This window comes from Chionomys nivalis, chromosome 11, assembly GCF_950005125.1.
Source record: "Chionomys nivalis chromosome 11, mChiNiv1.1, whole genome shotgun sequence".
NCBI classification, from domain to species: Eukaryota; Metazoa; Chordata; class Mammalia; order Rodentia; family Cricetidae; genus Chionomys; species Chionomys nivalis.
Window position 1 is genome coordinate 37,757,853 of NC_080096.1, and position 17,457 is coordinate 37,775,309.

General features: G+C 54.1%; 1 protein-coding gene across 1 annotated transcript; it reads right to left on the reverse strand.

Moving 5' to 3' along the window:
- Positions 1-4,304: 4,304 nt before the first annotated feature.
- Positions 4,305-7,125, reverse strand: Dmrta2 (DMRT like family A2). Its single transcript, XM_057785049.1, has 2 exons — positions 6,570-7,125; positions 4,305-5,368 (listed from the first exon to the last, which is right to left on the reverse strand). The coding sequence occupies exons 1-2, from the start codon at positions 7,123-7,125 to the stop codon at positions 4,314-4,316; spliced, it is 1,611 nt and encodes a 536-aa protein (XP_057641032.1). The 3' UTR covers positions 4,305-4,313.
- Positions 7,126-17,457: the final 10,332 nt, after the last annotated feature.

Genomic DNA, 17,457 nt, shown 5'->3' on the forward strand with positions numbered 1-17,457 from the left:
ATATTTCTCTATGGAGTCTTGGTCTCTTCATCCCGCCAGTCCCTGCTGCAGGCCACGTGTTGACTTCTTCTACATTTCCATTCCCAGATGATCTGCAAGTCTTTCAAAGTGTGGGGGACTCATACCACTAACTGCCATTCCCAGTCCGCATACCTGGTAATCCTCCTGGAAGTCCCCCCCCACACACACACACAAGCTCGACCAGGAGTGACAGCTGCCTCTCAGCAGCCACCTTCTACCCCACTGAGCATTTTCCAGCACTGTCAGTTTTCATGTCTCCTCCTCAGAAAGGTTTGTCCATCCTCCAGACAATCTACCAAAGGCACGTGTATCCCCCTCCCAGATGCCGGCAGCTTTCTGCACCTCACTCTAACCCTCACATTCCTCAAGCAGGGACTCACTGGTTCTCTGAGATTTGACGATCTAATCTAATGTCTGACCTTGGTTTAGTCGCTATTGCCCCTCAGCATAATCCTAAATCCTTCACCAGGTTCCAACACTACCCCGCTACCCCGTGATGCGCTACCCAGGTGCCTCTCCCCTCAGAGTCGGGGAGCCCGTGGTCCCGTGGATCTGGGCCAACTGTCTTCCATAATACATGGCACTGAGGGTTTAGAAACCAACTTGCCCCTGTCATCTAGTCCTTCTGAGGAGCTTGCTTTTCTTTTCAACAGGACAATGTCCACACCAAGGGATATGAGCGTCATAATAGTAAACACCCAGTGAGCAAGCACCAAGCTAAGAGCTTTTTACACATTATTTACTCCTCACGGTGCCCAGTGAAACAGCCTATACTATTCTCACCATTTAATAGAGGTGGCAGCCAGGTTAAGCACCTGGCCTCTCTTGCCTCCCTGGAGCAGCCTCTCCTGAGGCCCTCTCAGCAGAGTGAAGTGCCTCTCCTCATAGCTTCAGTTACAACTGTAGCTTCATCGCCAACTGCGCACACACTTGTAAACTCGGTTCTGTAACTGGATCTAGCAGACAGCTATACTGCATACTTTGTATGGGTGTTGAATAACCCCCGCCAGTGGTAGAACATGGATGCCAGCTCTTGACACCTTCTCTGTCAGTAGTGTGGGTCATGTTCAGCACCCAACCGGCACACCTTAGGCACCGAGTAGTGGTGGTGGAGGAGGAGGAGGAAGATGAGAATTGTAAAACCCCTATTTTCCCTGAAGCTGTGTCCTCACCAGCCTAAGCTAGCCGCAGTGGCCGGAGTCTGAGTCTTCCTGGAGCCCAGGCCAGGGCCGGTACCAGCAGGCTTGCTGAGAATTTGAGAATAAACGTGGACAACAGAAATCAGGAAAGGGAGTCCAATGCCACTTTCTCCTCTGTTAGAGATGGCTCCGCTGCCTTGTCAAACAGGCGAGGGCCTAGGGACCCGCGTCCTCCGCACGGTGCCGGTGCCGGTGCGGTGTGTACCAGCTGCAGCAGACACTAGAAAGAGCAGAGAAGACTAGTCGCTGGCTTGCCCTGCCACCCACTCCTCTGCCAGGAGACACCCCAGTGGGAGTGACCTGGCCTCTGAACCGGGCTCCTCCAGGCCTTTGGACGCGGGTCTTGGTATTTCTCTTCCAGACTGCACAGTGGGAGGAGTTGTTCCTCAACCGGCCGGCCTGAGCCACCAAGATGAACCACACCAGGGAGTCTTCAGTACCCACCGCTCCGATTTCCTCTGCCCAAGGCCCAGGCCGGAGCTCTAACTGGGTGCTGGCGGCCCCAGCTGAGGGCACCGGACCCTGTGCTTCCCGACATGCCACGTAGGAGTGAACACAAGGAACACAAGAGGGATGTTCCAACAATCTCCCCCACACACCGTATGCCAGCAAAGTCAGCTCTTTGCGAGGATCTAAGAGAAAAGCAGAGCCATGGGGATCGTGTGTGTGTGTGTGTGTGTGTGTGTGTGTGTGTTCCTAACACTAGTCTTCAGGACATGTTTCTTCCTCCGTAAAATGGGGCAATAGGACAAACTTCACTGGGAACGAACGGGGTCCCTGCTTGAATTTGACCTGAGCACCCACAGCAATCCTGAGCTTCAGGGGACCCGGTGTAGGTCACTCTTGAAACCAAGGGAGCCTGCAGATCTTAGTTTCTCCTCCCGGCAGACACCTAGGGTGGCGGTGGGAGCTGCCGGGCTGACCTAGGCCTTGAGAAAGTAGGAGTGGAGAGGACACAGGGTAAGGGCGGCACCAGCGGCAGTTTGCCGGGGCCTCCTGCGCACTTTCTCCCTCGTTCCTCTGTGTTCCTAACTTCCCCTTTTCGTTTAACCCCTCCACCTTCGTTCTTTCTCTGGACTCATCTCTTTATTGCCCGCATCTCTGTTCTCTCACTCCCCCTCCTTCCGTCTCATCGTCACCCGCACACTTTATAACCAAACAGCCAAACCCCCTTTCCAATTAAAGTGGAATTAGGCAACTCAATCAAATTAGTTCCCTATTAAAGCCCTTCTTTATTAAACCGTTTTCTTGTCCTGCTATTAAGTTTCACCGCCTGGCGGAACTCGAGCCGGCCCCAGAAGTTTACCTTGGGATGTCTCCGGGCCCAGTCTAGGGGAGGGGGCACCCTATTTCCTGGAGTGGAGGAGTGACCCTGCAGAGAGCAGGAGGGAGGGATGTGAGGTCAGAGACGGGAGGTCGGCAGAGGGGCATCTAGTTCACAAAAGGAGTGAGCGGTAGCCTGGCCCAAAGGGTCGTCCTCGCTGCCACTCTCAATACACTGCTTTGGAAGAAGGTGGTAGTAGTCCACGCCACCCAATAACTCGCAGGCCGCAGGTCCAGGCAAGAGAAGTGTCGGAGGCTGCCTCCCCGCCGCCCGGTCCAGCGCTCTGGCTTCCAGAGCCAAGAGTGCACTTGCGACCCGGGCTGCATCTAGGTCATCTGTGCACGGGAGTGGGAGGTGGAGAGAGCAAAAGACCCGGCCAGGAACCTGCGGGGTTGGGAGGTGGGGGAGCCAGAGACCCTCCCTGCGGTGCTGGAACCTGCAGGGAAAGAGCCTGAGGCTACACCTGCGGTGCGGACACCAGCGGGGGAAGATCCCCAGGCGTAGCAGGAACCTGCGCCTGGCCAAGCGACCTACTCAGGGCCTGGGCACCAGGTTAGCAAGCTCACCATGCCCTCGTGGAGCCTCTTCCGAAGTTCCCAGACGCGACCCTCCCCACCCCTCGCGCGCTGACCAGGTGCCACCCGCAGTTTCCTGTCTCGGTCCCTCCGGGGTCGGGGCACAGCTCCAGGCACCTCAACCCCCAGTGGGAAATCAAAAGCTTTTCTTCCCAGCCGCCTGCAGAGCGGAACGGGATTCCAGCGTTGCTTTATTTAGAAAATAACATTTATTTCTAGCTCATACCTATGCAAAGGAAAGCACAAAGTGAGCAGTTCTCCGCAGCGTCGCTCGCTGGCGAGTCCCGGAGCTTCTGGGTCTGTCACCCGACGCTCTATTCGTGCTCCAGCAAGGCTTGGACCGCTCCAGGGAACAAGCCGCAGGCCGGGGGCAAGGGGTGGGCAGGGTTCCTCCCCAGCGTCTATAAAACCCGATACGTACAATGCGCGAATAGTCTAGTTTTCCCATTTTGTCCTTTTCTCTTTTTTTGCTTTGATTTTGAATGTTTTTCACGTTAATACCGAGGTCACCTACAGATTACAATTAATAACTTAGAATTCCATTTTATAACATTATACACTGGCTTGTATATATATATATGTATAGATTATATATAGATTTATACATATATAAAAACTCACACTGCACCAAGGAAACCCATGCTTATCGGCATAAGCAACAAAGAGAGCGACAAATACCGCAACGAGGAAAGTGCACCTTAGAACGTTTCCTTTTTTTTTTTTTTACAATTGATATCGATATATATGCGTGTCCCAAAGACTCAATTCAGTGCCAAGAGATGTATACATCCTAAATTTATATTTGTTAGAGAGGATTCTTTTTTTTTTTTTTTTTTTAATGAAAGGGGAATAGGTTCTGGAGGACACACAAGAGGTTGATTTGTCCTGCCATCCACCTGAGCAAGGCTGGCAAGGCGAGCAAAGCAGAGGGAACAGCAGGGGTAGGCGCGGCCACAGCCGCCCTCGAGATTCTTAGAGACCCCCGGCCTTTTGACAACAGGGCGAGCAGGCCTGGGGAAAGGTGGCCGAGGCTGGACCAGCACACAGACCACAATGCCCCTCTGAGGACATCTGCGCGGTTAGCCGAACCACTCCCCCCAGCCAACTATGAGCGGAGGGCGCGGGCAGGGCGAGGAGGGACGGGCGGCTGGGGAGCTGGCTGGGTCAGTGTCTGCGGCCGCGGGGCCCCGTGTCCTACTGCTTCTCGGGGGTGCCGTTGACCATGGGCCCGTACAGCCCGCTCCCGTAGCCCGGCTCCTTGTGCACCGCGGCGGCAGCGGCGGCCGAGCGGTCGCGCATGAGGTCGCTGAAGGCGTAGTCCATGGGCGGCCGGAAGCCGAGCGTGGGCACCAGGCCGGCGGTGGAGTAGGGCGCCATGAAGGCCAGGCCTCGGCTGTGGGCCGCCGCCGCCGAGTAGGCCAGGCGCAGCGGGCTCAGGCCGAGCGGCGCGCCCAGAGGATAGGCGCCCGCGTCGGCACCGAAGTGGCTGGCGTTGGGCTGCAGCGGCGAGAAGGCCGAGCGGCTGCTGAGCGAACCCAGTGCGCCCGGCGTCATGGCCCCGGCCAGCAAGGGTCTGTGGTGCGGGGGCGCGGCGGGCCCGGTCTGCAGTGGAGCGGGCAGCCCGGGACCCCCGGCGGCTGCGGCGTCCACGCGCCCGGGCCACGCGTCCTCCACCGCGACGGCCGCGCTCACCGTGGCCTTATCCAGAGGCGCGCCGGGGCCCAGGCCGGCCGCCAAACCTCCGCGGTGGTGGTTCAGCACCTGCTCGATGGCCTGCACCACGTCGCCGCCGCAGCCCTGCAGCACCAGCTCCAGGACGCCTCTCCGGTGGCCCGGGAAGACGCGCGTCAAGATGTCCAGCGGCGTCCGCTGCCGCGGACCGGGGCCGCCGCCCAGCCCCGGAGTCGGTGCGGCCTCTGCCTCTTCTTTGTCAGCTTCCGACCCCGATTCGGAACCCAGGGGGCTGGAGGAGCCGGGGCTGTCCTCCTCGCCACCACCGCCAGGGCCCGCGCTACCAGGACAGCTGCCTCCTGCCTCTTTGGAGGCCCGGGCCAGAGGCGACCCCGAAAAGGACTCGCCGTCGCCGTTCTCCGAGCCTGAGCCGGGCCGCACCTCTGGGGACGAGGTCCCGGGACCCGAGTCCGCGCCGTCGGGCGACAAGGGCTTCCCTGGCTGCGGCTGCGGACTGTCGGGGCGGCCGGCCTGAAGCAGCGTCTTGGGAAACAGATCAAACTTCTGCAGCTTGGCTTCTGAGGGGAAAACGGAGATGTGGGGAGAGGTTAAGAACACTGGAACCATCCCGCTCAGGCGCGTTGAATGCAAGTTTCCTCTCATTCCCATCTTCCAAACTGTCCTCGACTGGGCTCCAGCGCCGCGGTTTTACTTTTCTAAAACCCCACAGTGCTTGCTCGCTCTCTTTTTTTTCTGTACCCAGAACCCCAACCACCTGGCACCCTGAAAACTTAATGTTCAGTGCACTCTTCCCACACGTGTGCCCAGCACCTCTACTCCCTTCCCATTTCCGCCCCGCCCTAGAGACGAGGCCTGGCCAAGGTTCAAACCAGAGCAAAGAGAACCTCTGGCTGTGCCTCACTGTGTGTGGATGCCACTACCCCACTCAGGTTGCCAAAGCCAACCCTACCTTAGCTACACCGCCGCCTCGAAGAGAGGGTGCCTTGGGGAACTAGGTATTAAGCCTCTCTACAGACAAAATAGGTTCCATCCTGTTTCTAGTCCACACTTTTCAAAATTAAGTCCTGAGAAATTCCCTTCTTCCGATCTGAGAGCCGAGCCCATTCCATGGTCTGAGCCTAACTGCCTCCCTCACAGAAAAACTTTCTAGAGTCCAGAAAGCGGTAGGTTTATGCTGGCAGAAGACAGAAGACAGAAGCAAGGGAAAGGGGTCCAGGGAAAAGTTCCAACCACGAGAGAACCGGCGTGCGCTGTGGGGAAAGAAGACAGAATCTAGGGGACGCGGCGAATGTTTATCCAGAATGCTTTAGGAACGGGAGGAAAGGAGTCTCGCTGAGCGGTGAAAGAGGGCGTCTCCAGTGCTTAGGGAAGCCTGCGGATTAGAGGATCGCAGAGGGTCCTTTCAGAAGCCTTGGGAAGGAAGCAAGAGGGGCTCTGCGGCTTCCGGCTACCTGCCGGGGGAGGAGACCCAGCAAAATGAGTTGGGCAGTAACTAAGGACCTGCCTCCTTAGCAAGACTAAGGCTAAAGAGTTGCCTGGGGGCTGGAGGTGAGGGGAAGGAATAACGTGTAAAAACTGCAGACAGGGTTTATGGACGGGCAGAAGCTGGGTGGGTGATGAGCCACAACTTCTATGGAAGGGAGTTGTGTACTCTGTCATTAAGGAAACAGGCCGTGGACAGCAGCCCTGGGTTCCGGGCTCCTCCTTCCAGACCCCATCCCTCTCCTCCCCCCACCCGCGGCACGACCGCGCTCTCACCTGCGCCCCCTGTGCCCCCTGCGCCCCCAGCACTCCCCGCGGGTGCTCCAGCTCCGGGGCCCCCGGTGTCGGTGGCGCACACTGAACCAAAGACTTCATAGGCGGGTCGCGGTGGGATGATGCCGTTGGCGGCGGCCAGCGCCAGGCCCTCGGCAGTGCCATACAGCAGTTGCAACTCGCGCGCCTCGTTCTCCTCCTGCGCCTGCTGCCTGCGCAGCGCCACCTGTGCCGCCATGACGCGCTGGCGCTCGGCGATGAGCGTGCACTTGGCACACAGGCAGTCCTTCCAGCGGCAGTAGCGCTTGTGGCCCTTGAGCGCGGACACCACTCCGTGGTTGCGGCAGCGCGCGCATTTGGGGGTCCGCGGGTACTTCTCCGCTGCCCTCAGCAGCAAGGGCGGCGCCCGCAGCAAGCCCCCGGCCACGCTCACTGGTAGCGATGCTGCGGCGGCTGCTGCCGCGGCCACAGACGCCACTGATGCCACGGGAGGTCCCGTCGCTGTCGCTGCTGCTGTCGCCGCACTGGGCACGCTGGGCAGCTCCGAGCGCAGCTCCATGGCTGAACCTGGCGTGGGAAAAGTGGGGACACCTGAGTGAGAACAGTACAACACGTCAGACTTAAGCACGGCCTGCGGAAACCCAAATTTAGGAAAACTTTGGTTGTACAAGTTTGGTTAGAAGCTGGCAAGTTGCTGGGAAGGTCGTTTGGAACCTCCTTGTAAATACGACGACCCCCCCCCCCAAACAGTATACCCCCAGCTCCTCTCATCGATGCTCTTACAACCAATTTACTTGCCAGCTTTGAATCAGGATTCCCTTGAATCCTCCAAAAAAAAAAAAAAAAGGCAAAGTTTGGATTGGTTCAGTTGAATGTAAGGAGGATTTGAAAAGAAAATATTATGCCCAACGCTTAGGTTGATTGGGGTGAAGCGAGAAAGAAGAAATGTGTACCTGAAATGGACTCGGATTACAGAGAAAACTTGGCACCAACAGGCTGGTGTCAAAAGCAAAGTAAAAAGCAAAAACCGTTCCGTCTTGGCGGAAGGGTAAAGGGGAGAGAGATGTGGAGGTGAGGAGCGGGGTTGTGTAGGCTGGGTTGGGCTCTTGTTTCTTGCTTTCAATGTGGGGCAGAGGAATTGGAGCGAAGACCTGAAGAACTTCTTCCTCTTAAAAGTAGAGCGAGAACTAGAAGACAAACTTGGAGGCAAAGTTCGTCTTATGGCCTTGGGACCCATTTAAAAAAAAGAGTTCGGGGCATGCTGTGGTCTGAGTCTCTAAAGGATAGGAGGGAAAATAGACGTGGAACCGAAGTTTAGGAGAGCTGAAGGGGATTAAAGAGAAAACCCATTTTTAAATAAAGCTATCTTTGGACAGGCCATCTAGCTCCAAGATTAGTTAAAATAGCGAGGAAAACATCCCCAAAGAGCTGACACGGGTGATCTGGGAACAGTCCACGGGGAGCGACGGTGATAAATAGAAAAAACTACTGAAACAGGTGGAGTGGCCTGTGGCGTGGGGTTTAGCCCTTTAGTCTGGAGTAGTCGAGGAAGAAGGCATGTCTTCGAAAAGTTAGGCTTTGCAAAACCTCCTTTTCCCTCAACTCCTCCTACCCAACCCCCACCCCTCCCAGTTTGGGGACCAAGTCCTCAGACACACCCTCCTCATCCTGGGACCCCTTGGGACCCCGCTCCTGCGCAGGTTCCAGAGTTTTGGTCTTCAGGCCAGGGTTTGGGGACCTGTACTCCCCAGCAGGCCTCAGCGAGGCCAGGGAGTCGCCTCGGAAACTGACCCCAAAGGGACAGGAGAGTCCCACCTGCGCCGCAGCTGCAGAAGGCCCAGCAGGCCCAGCTCCTGGCTTCCGCTGCGGCCTTCACTACCCGCCACCCCGCCCGGGGCCCCGCCAGAGCCAGGGCCCCGCTACCGGGGTCTCCGTCTGGGAAGGTCAGACCTCAGCGCGCGCGCGGGGCCTCTTCGCCCAAACCCTCAGGCATGCAGTCCCTAAGGCCCTGGGGGCCTAGGCCTCGCCCTCGGGGGCCGCCAGCCGGGTTGCCTCCCCCGCTCTGCGGCCAGCCCTCTGCTACCTGCCTCGGCCTCCGGGCTCCTCCTCCGCTGGCGCCGCACGCACCGCCCAGCTCCGCTCGTGCCGCCGCTCTCTCGGCCTCTTCCCCTCGCTCCCGGCCCCTTCTCTGACCACGTCACCCTCCTCCTGCCACCATATCCGAACTTCCGGACCACTCCCCCCACCACCACTCGGAACACGCAGTCCAACACTCCGGAAGGGACTTGGGGCCGGGGACCCGTCCGGGGGCCGACTGGTTGGAACCCGCGTCCCCTCGGTGCGCTCTGGACGCAGCACTCAATCCGGGCCTGGGTAGCCCGGCGCTGCCAGCTCTCAATGAGCCGCTCGCCCGCTCTATTGTTGCTCCTCAGGGCTCCATTAGACCGAATTGGACAACAATGTGGCGCCTGCCATTGGCCAGGGGAGGCAGCCGGCGCTCTGATTGGCCGGGCCCGCGCCCGGGGAGCCCCTCATTCTACAGTGTCCGAAAGATTCGAAACTCGGAAAGCTCGGCTGAGCGCCTGCGGGAGGGGAGGGGGCGCCAGGGAAGGAGCGCGCGAGGAGGAGCGTTGCGAATGTCGTGACAAGAAGTTTCCGTGCGCCCGGGAGCGTGTGAATTGCTCCTAATTACCGTGTCCGGTGCGCCTCTCCGCCTAGACGTGTGTAACCCCTCTACTTCTGGGGGCGCCGGCTCCGCAGCGCCACTCCGCCTTGGCCGGGGGCGCTTGGCAAGGCAGAGCTTCCCAAGTGGCCCTGGAGGCCTGGGGCGGGACGGGGGCAGGTGACAATTCAATTACCGCTGTCGGAATGGGAGTGGAACCCGGGGGCCGGGGTGGAGGAGGGAGGGCGTTCACCGCCGACCTGCCAAGACCGTTCTGCCGGCTTCCTTCTGACGGGGTCGGGGTGCTCGCAAGTCCGACGGGCTCCGAGGTAGTAGAAAGCTGGTTTGCTCCTCCCCCTCCCTCCCTCCCCCTGCCACCTTTAACGCTTAGTTCCTTCGTTCGCAAAGTCCTGACACCACGGGCCGCACGGAGGGTAAGTGTGACTGGTAAGGATTTGCGTTTTTAAGCGAGGAACCCAGAGAAACGAGGGTCCCCGCGCCGCAGCCTCTTCTCTCCCCGCGCCCCAGCCCTGTCCCTCGGCCCCCTGTGCCCTTGCCTTTCTTCATTTCTCCGCATCTCGCTCCCGTTTGTGGGGGTGGTGGTGGAATTCTTTTTGTTGTTGTTTGAAATTAACGAAGTTTACTTGTAAGTTTTTTTAAACGAAAGTAAAAAGCAGCCTTTGCGCCTCCCCAGATCCTCTCGGACGCTGGAGGCACTGGCCAGTGGGTCGGGCCACCAGGCCACAAGGCTGCCGCAGAGGGCGGGGGCCCTGGACCAACGATGACTTGGCCTTCAGCGCCCTGTGCTGACGTCACGGCCCCAGGACCCCTTCGGTCAGCGGAGAAGGTAGCAGGTTCGAATTTTGTATCCTTCCGTAGTTATTCCCATTCGGGAACAGATCTTGAAGACCTTCGCCCTAGGATTCTCTAGCTCCGACTCTCCACTCTGCCTTTGCGGCTAACATTCTGTTACTCTCAATTTTATTTTTGTTTTCTACTTTTCTCTCTTCTTCAGAGTAAAGAAAATTCGTTTAAATGAAAAGTGAAGCCATCCCCTCATTTCCTCTCCGCTCTCTACCCTGCGATTTTGCATTGCTTTTTAGAAGGCCCTGGGCCTCGGGAGTCGGGGCTATGCCAACGCAGACGCACACCTGTTAGGCTCATGGAGCCGGTCTCGGTCCGCAGCCCCTCCTGCTAGGCGGACCCGCAGCTGGGGCGGGAGGAAGGCTAGGTAAGCAGAATCCCATAGCAGGACCACCCGCCTGCGAGGGTCCAGGATGCGCCCTGTTCAAGAAGTCAACTGAGGATCCAAGACCTGAGGGAGTGATGAGTCCCAGAATCTGGCGGGCAACTTCCAGAAAGTTCGCCAGGCCGATCTCAAGGGATCTTGAACCCGAATAGTACAGAGTAGCAACCTGGTTGCAAACTACCGAGAAAGTTCTTTCTCTGGAACCGGAGAAAAGATTTGGTAGGGAGCTAAGAGTCTCAAGAGGCAGAGTGAGGGTGCCCTCAGGACACCCCCCCCATCTCTCTTAAATTCCCAGGGGTCAGACGGTAGAGTAACTCTAGCTATGCCTGACGCTGGCCTGCCGGAGGGAGGGGCGGGAAGGCTCCGTGCGCTGCGGGATGGGATTCCACGCGCCCGCCTGCTTCAAAGAACTCTTTTTTTTTTTTGAAGGTTTTGCAGAAATTTTTTTAAACCCCAAAACGAAATAACCTATCCAGATCTACATAGTTTTCTGGGAAGCCGTGGCCTAAATACCCTTTCTCGCGCTTGGGGCCGGATCACCACTTGGCGAACTCACGAGAGCCAACGGTTTCGGGAACCCGAGCTCTTGCCTGGACCTGGATCGAACCTTCTTTTCTTAAGAATAGGAGGTATCGCATCCTGGAACCCAGCCCAGGCCAAACCACAGGATGTCTCCCCTCTTCTGGTGCTCTTTCTAAGCTGGTACCTCCACAGGTCTGAGACGCCAAGCTCTCTTTTCACACGCCTGGGTTGGCGTTGTTCATGTAAAGAATGTTACAGAGGGAAGAAGAACAAAACAAAAAACGTTCTGGGCTGAGAAAACCATGCTCACACCGGTAGGATGCCTCTGCGCAGCTTCCTAGGCCACTCTTGCAGCTAGCCTCTGCTGATGTGAGCAGCTGCCCAGAAGAGAGAGAACTGGAAGGATGGACTGAGCCCCTAGCCTTAGGGAGAGTATGCCCAGGTTGAGGCAACTAGATGAGCCCCCCAACACACACACACACACACACACACACACACACACACACCTCCACACTCGTGAACTCACTGCAGGTTTGGACAGACGGGCAGCGCGCTCACCTCTGACGTTGCCCCCACCCACCCACCCAAAGGACCTTTTCAAAAAGTTTGGCCTCACAGTGTGCTCTCATAAGCATGTTTGCCTGCAGGCACCATTTCGTAAATGACCTCAAACCCAGACACGTCGTGAGTGTGCACCCTCAACGTTGAGCACATCTGTCTCAGGCACAGAACCTAGTCCGTCTCCTGGGACCGTGGCAGAGGAAGCCCAAGACCTCCACTCCAGATGAAGTGGTTGACAGCGAGGGCCCAACTCACACTTTCAGTCTGTCCTCAGCTCAGAATCATTGGCTGCCTGGTCTGCCCCGCCGGTGGGGAGGGGGCGTGTGCACCCAGCCCAGAAATCCTCCACACCCTCATTTCAACCCCATCCATCTCTCTGAGTCACTCCACAGCAGAGGCCCAGAGGGAAGGCCCGGGTGGGGACCTGGGGTGATGTGGTGTTGGACGCCGAGAACGAGGATTCTGTACCACTGACTAGGAGAAGGGCTGGGGGGCATCAATGGGGGACCTGGGAAGCGTTGACTTTTGCGCTGTTTGCCCGCGGCCTCGGAGCAAGCAGACGCCATCTGTTTGCCGGCTGCGACGCGTCCCGTTTAATTACCCTCCCGGCAGCCTAATAGAGATGATATTAAACTAAATCTTTCTGACATTAAAAGTAATTATCCCCAAACCGGTGGCTCTGGGACGGATTCGCCCCTCCCGCACAGACCCCTTTCCCACCGCTCTGGATTCCGTTAGTTTGGCTGAAATTCTTCACCTGGGAAGGGGCTGGAGGAAGAAGGCGCCGTGGGAGACAGCGTCCCGAAGGCAGGCATGCCTGACACGCGTTTTGCGCTCCAGTGTGGCTCCTGTTCCTGCGTGGACGCAGGCGTGGACGCCAGCACATAAGACATTTTCCTCCAGTCTTGCTGTTTAAGACCCTCAGTCATGCGTGCCGGCGCAAACGGGGAGAAAGGCGCCTTGCTTGCTGTCTCTGTTTCTTTTGAAATGGCCCTTGATCTGGTCTAAGCTAGAACCAAGGTAAAGACACGACTTTGGAATTAGGAAACAAAACAAAACGAAACAACAAACCACACTGCCCACGGTGGCTCTGGGCTTTTGCATGTTCTTCCTGTGAGGGGTCCAGTGCCTTCACTTGCCCTGTCCCACCTTCCTCTATTGGGCTCTATTATCTCACTTGTCAGGTGAGAAATCCATTCCAAGCAGGAAGGCAAAACCGAGGAGTACAAATTTCATCCCTAGCTGGTGGGCTGCAGAGTTCTGGGTTCCACCCGAGGCTCTCCTCTGCACCTGCGGTCCAATCGCTGGGACTTAGCTTCTTTGAGGAAAGAACCCTGGGCATCTTACTCAAAGAGCAGGTGAAGGGTCAACTGAGGCAGGACATGCAGGAGGCACCAACACCAACCTCCAGTCATAGCCACAGCCACAGTCACTGGACAAGTAGGGGTTGCACAAGGTTTCAAAGCTTTCTGTTTTGAAGTGTCTCCTGCGATCAACGCTCCACTAAACTGTAGGTGTGGCATGCTTGCTTAGCACAGAACGCTAATGGGAATTTCAACAGCCCACTTCAGACCCAAGTGGCTCAGGCAGCGAGGTAACTTGCCTGGGGCCACCATACTGCATAACCTTAAAAAAGAAACCCAGATCCAATGCTCAGTCTTAGGCCTTTGTCTCCTCACTTCAATTCTGAGCATAATGTGGGGCTTAGGGGTTTCTTTTAGGTTTGATTTCACTAAATTTGCCAGTTATTCACAGAAAAAACGAAAATCTGGCCACTCATGTTGAGTCCCTAGGATGTGCCAGGCTCTGAGGACCAGAGAACAATTACTTGTAATGTATCCTTACAGAACTCACTGGTCAACTAGGCACAAGGAAGCTGCCAATGCTTGTTCTCATAAAGTAAACATAAACATTTTGGAAAATTTAGTAGAGTATATTTGATACGTATTTTTGTAGACTGTTTCTGTGTGTTCATTTACGAAAATATGCATTTTGTTTATAAGTATAAGCATTTTTCATATTAATCAACACACATAATCTTCAAAACCGGTTTTAAAATATTCAGTTATATAGATGTATTTTATTTAGCCAATTCTTAGTCTCCAATTTTTGCTCTGATAGCATTGGTACCACGAGCATCCTGTGTGAATGTGACCAATTATTTCCTTAGGGTAAATGACTAGACATGCGGTCCAGCCATCAGAAGCCTTCCCCTTTAAAGGCATTTGACAGCTACCTGTCAAACAGCCCTCAGAAAAAGGCTATGACAGGCAAAGTGCTCAACAGATGCATCTTGGGATCTTTTTAATCTTTGCTAATTCAAGCAAGGAAAGCGGTATCTCTCAGGCACTGCACTTTACATTTCCTTAGTTTTTTCTTTATGTCTTAGTCGTTGCTGTCTTTTTTAAAATAACCTGCATGCATCCTTTAAGACATTAGAACCCGCTCTGCTCTCACTTAGGTCGCTACACACTCAAGGCAACAACGCCCTCCTTCCTGCCCAATGGGCTACATTTCTCCATTCTTTGGGTTACTGGTCCTACTAGTACCACCCTGGGGCTTTAAACTTTCCTTTTAAAGGTAATCATACTTGTTACTTGCCTCTATAAATAGTGAATATTTACAGTGTCTTGCTTAAAAATTTTTCAGTTTTAAACTTCTAAAATCATTTACCTATATTTTTACATTTATTTAGCTGATAAATACATTTATTAGCTGTTTTCATTTTCTACCTTTATACATTTAGTTCGGCTGAAATTAATTTTTATGAAAGATGTGAAGTCTGTAACTTTCCCTCAAATGATTAGTAGGTTATCTATCACAGGACTATGCTGCATGACCTGTCCGTTTCTCCACCGCCCACACACCAGATCTCAGTGCCCTTTATTGGTCTCAGCACGTGTTTTCCCAGCCTCAGTGCTCTAAGTGTACCTGTGTAATATTCGGGAGGGTGGGTCATTCAGCTGATTCCCAATTCTTTTTCAAACTTCTCATGCTCTTTTCAAAATACACTAATCTGAATTAACATTTTTATAATACAAAGAAAATACTTTTATTTCTTTATCAAAGATTCTAAGGTTAACAGTTGTTGACAAAACACAAAAAGGGTTTGAGAAGCTACAGATAATCATTATTGGATTCAATCTCCCTTCATTATTTTACAGAGCATCTGACAAGCTCCCAACCCAATCTTAAGCATGATTTGTTCAGGTGACAAAATTATGGTTTCTTTCCATTAGTCCTCAGCTTCTTTCTTTTTTTCCTTTTTTCTTTTTCTTCTTTTTCTCTGGACTAGGAACTGCTGTGCATGGCTCTTCTTCAGAAAGCTGAATTAACATTTTATGAATTTCAAATCTTGTTAAAAATAAAATAATAATTGGATCCCCTCCCCCTTTCTTCCAAGACAGGGTTTTCTGTATAGTCCTGTCTCCTGGAACTCACTCTGTAGACTCAAGAGATCTGCCTCTCTCTGCCTCCCAAATGCTGGGATTAAAGGTGTGTGCCACATGGCCAGGCAGGGGCCATTTTTATAAATTACTTTGAGAGAGACAGTGCGTCTTTACAAGGTGGGGTGTTTTTATCCAAAACATCGACCTTATTCCTAGGGGGACACTTTTGTAAACACCATCCTCCCCCTCCATACTGTTTAACAGATATCCTTGGTATAGTGTGTAGCTATTTAGAACAGAATCTTTTCTCCTGTTACACCTAACTGCTAATGACATGGAGCTTAAGAAAATTAGACTGTCTTAACCTTGGGACTAGCCTCACTCCTCAAAAGCGTGCTCTCTCTCTCTCTCTCTCTCTCTCTCTCTCTCTCTCTCTCTCTCTCTCTCTCTCTCTCTCCTCTCTCTCTCCTCTCTCTTTTGGCCCTGAAGGAACCAGACAGAAGGGAGGAGATCAGAGGTAGAAAGACCAGGTGATTTGCAGGTCCTCCTGGACTTTGGGGACCAATCAACAGATTGGTGACTTCAGGAATTAGCTCCCAGAGTGATGTTGCAAGAGTCTTGGCTGTGGTGTTGAGGCAGGAAAGGAAGGGGAATTTAAGGGGGCCTAAGCACAGAGAGGAGCCTCTGGACCTACAGTCCAGTCCAAGTGTCTCTAGTTGAAGTCTTTTACCAGCTGAGTCAAGGATTCTGGGCATAAAGGTTGCCTACTTCGCTGACACTGGCACCTCCTGACCTTGCGGGAGTTGCCAGCTCTCTCTGGGCTTGCTTCCCAACTGCCATGGCAGATTGATTGGAGGGCAGCAGCAGCCAGGCCACCATAAGGAGAGGACAGGGAATAGGGCCGGCTCCTGGGGCAGATCTGCTCAGATTTTCGAGAGTGTAGCAAGGAATTGCTAGTTGCAATGAACTCTCAGCCTGTAGCATCCAGGACACAGACCAAACTGAAGAGGGAGGGAGGGATTTGGAAAGGAGAAGCCGAATGCATGTCCAGGTCACCTCTCTGTCAGAGTTCATCCCTTCTGTATTTTTTTAACTCTGACCCCCCCCCCACTCCCATTTACTGTTTTGTCACACAGTAAGCTACTAATTGGACTAGGCAGTTCCAAATTTCCTGACTTCTTCAGGACCTGCTAGGTCCATCCATCTCCAATTGGAGATGTCCTGTATTAGTTGGTCCAGATTCCAACATGTTGCTCTTTCCACCCCCCAGGATTCCTTCTGATCCAGCCTCTGAGATGCCTCAACTGTGTCTTGTCAGGGGCAAAAGGGGCACACGCTGATTCTGGGATGCAGAGGGTTCCCATGGGCCTCTGTGTTGTCCTCTCTGAAACCAATCACACATTTTCTACTCTTATGGAAGGAATGAAAAGGAACTATCAGAAAGAATTAGACAAATGCCCCCCCCCCCCCCCGGGGACTGGCGTGGGAACTGCTGAGAATGCTTGCTTACAATTAGAGAATGGCTCTTCACTACCAGTTTCCTGGGCTAGCCTGCTGGACTTGGAGGAAGGGAAACTTTCTTCAGTGGACTCTTCATTCCTGTGGTACTGAAAATGGCTCCACAGGCCCACAGGGAGTGGCACTATTAGGAGGTGTGGCCTTGATGGAGGAAGTGTGCCAGTGGGGCAGGCTTTGAGGTCTCAGATGCTCAAGCCTGGCCAGTGTGTCACTGTCTCTCCCTGCTGCGTGCTGATTCAGATGTAGAACTCTCAGCTACCTCTCCAGCACCATCTCTGCCTGTGTGCCGCCATGATAATAATGGACTAAACCTCTGAACTGTAAACCAGCCTCAATGAAATGTCTTCCTTTGTAAGAGTTGCCATGGACACAATATCTCTTCACAGCAGTAGAAACCCAAACTAAGACTCCTTCTCAGCACCCTGCTTATCTCCATGAGAAGGAAAACCAGGCATCTGGAAGCTGGAGACAGAAAGAACTTGCTCTCAAGTGCCTTTGATTTTGAATCCTAATCTGAAAATTCCCTCCTTCCCCAGAACCCAAATTCAGAAGGATTGGCATAGCTGAACAACCTCCCAGCATACCCTGGTAGTTCAAGATCCAAGAGGGACTCATGACTGTCTCTCTCTGCCCATGCTTCACATACCATGTTCTGGACATTACATTGACCAGAATACGAAACACAAAGCACCCTGCCCACATAAGCAAGGAAGGAGCACAACAGCCCAGGGCCACTCCAAGTACCCTGGGAAGCATAATCTCACCCTTATGTGCCCTCACGGCTTCTATTTGGAGACTCACGCCAGAGTTGATTCTTTACAAGCCTCCTCCATGGTGTACCGCTTTTGTTGAAGAAAGCATGTTCTTCCCATAGCACGGAAGAAACTCATGAAGAAATTGAATCGTCAAGTGATAGCTAAACATGCCAGTTCCTACGGGCACTTGCTATAGGTAAAAAGTCATGTCATAATGGAGACTTTACATTAGCCA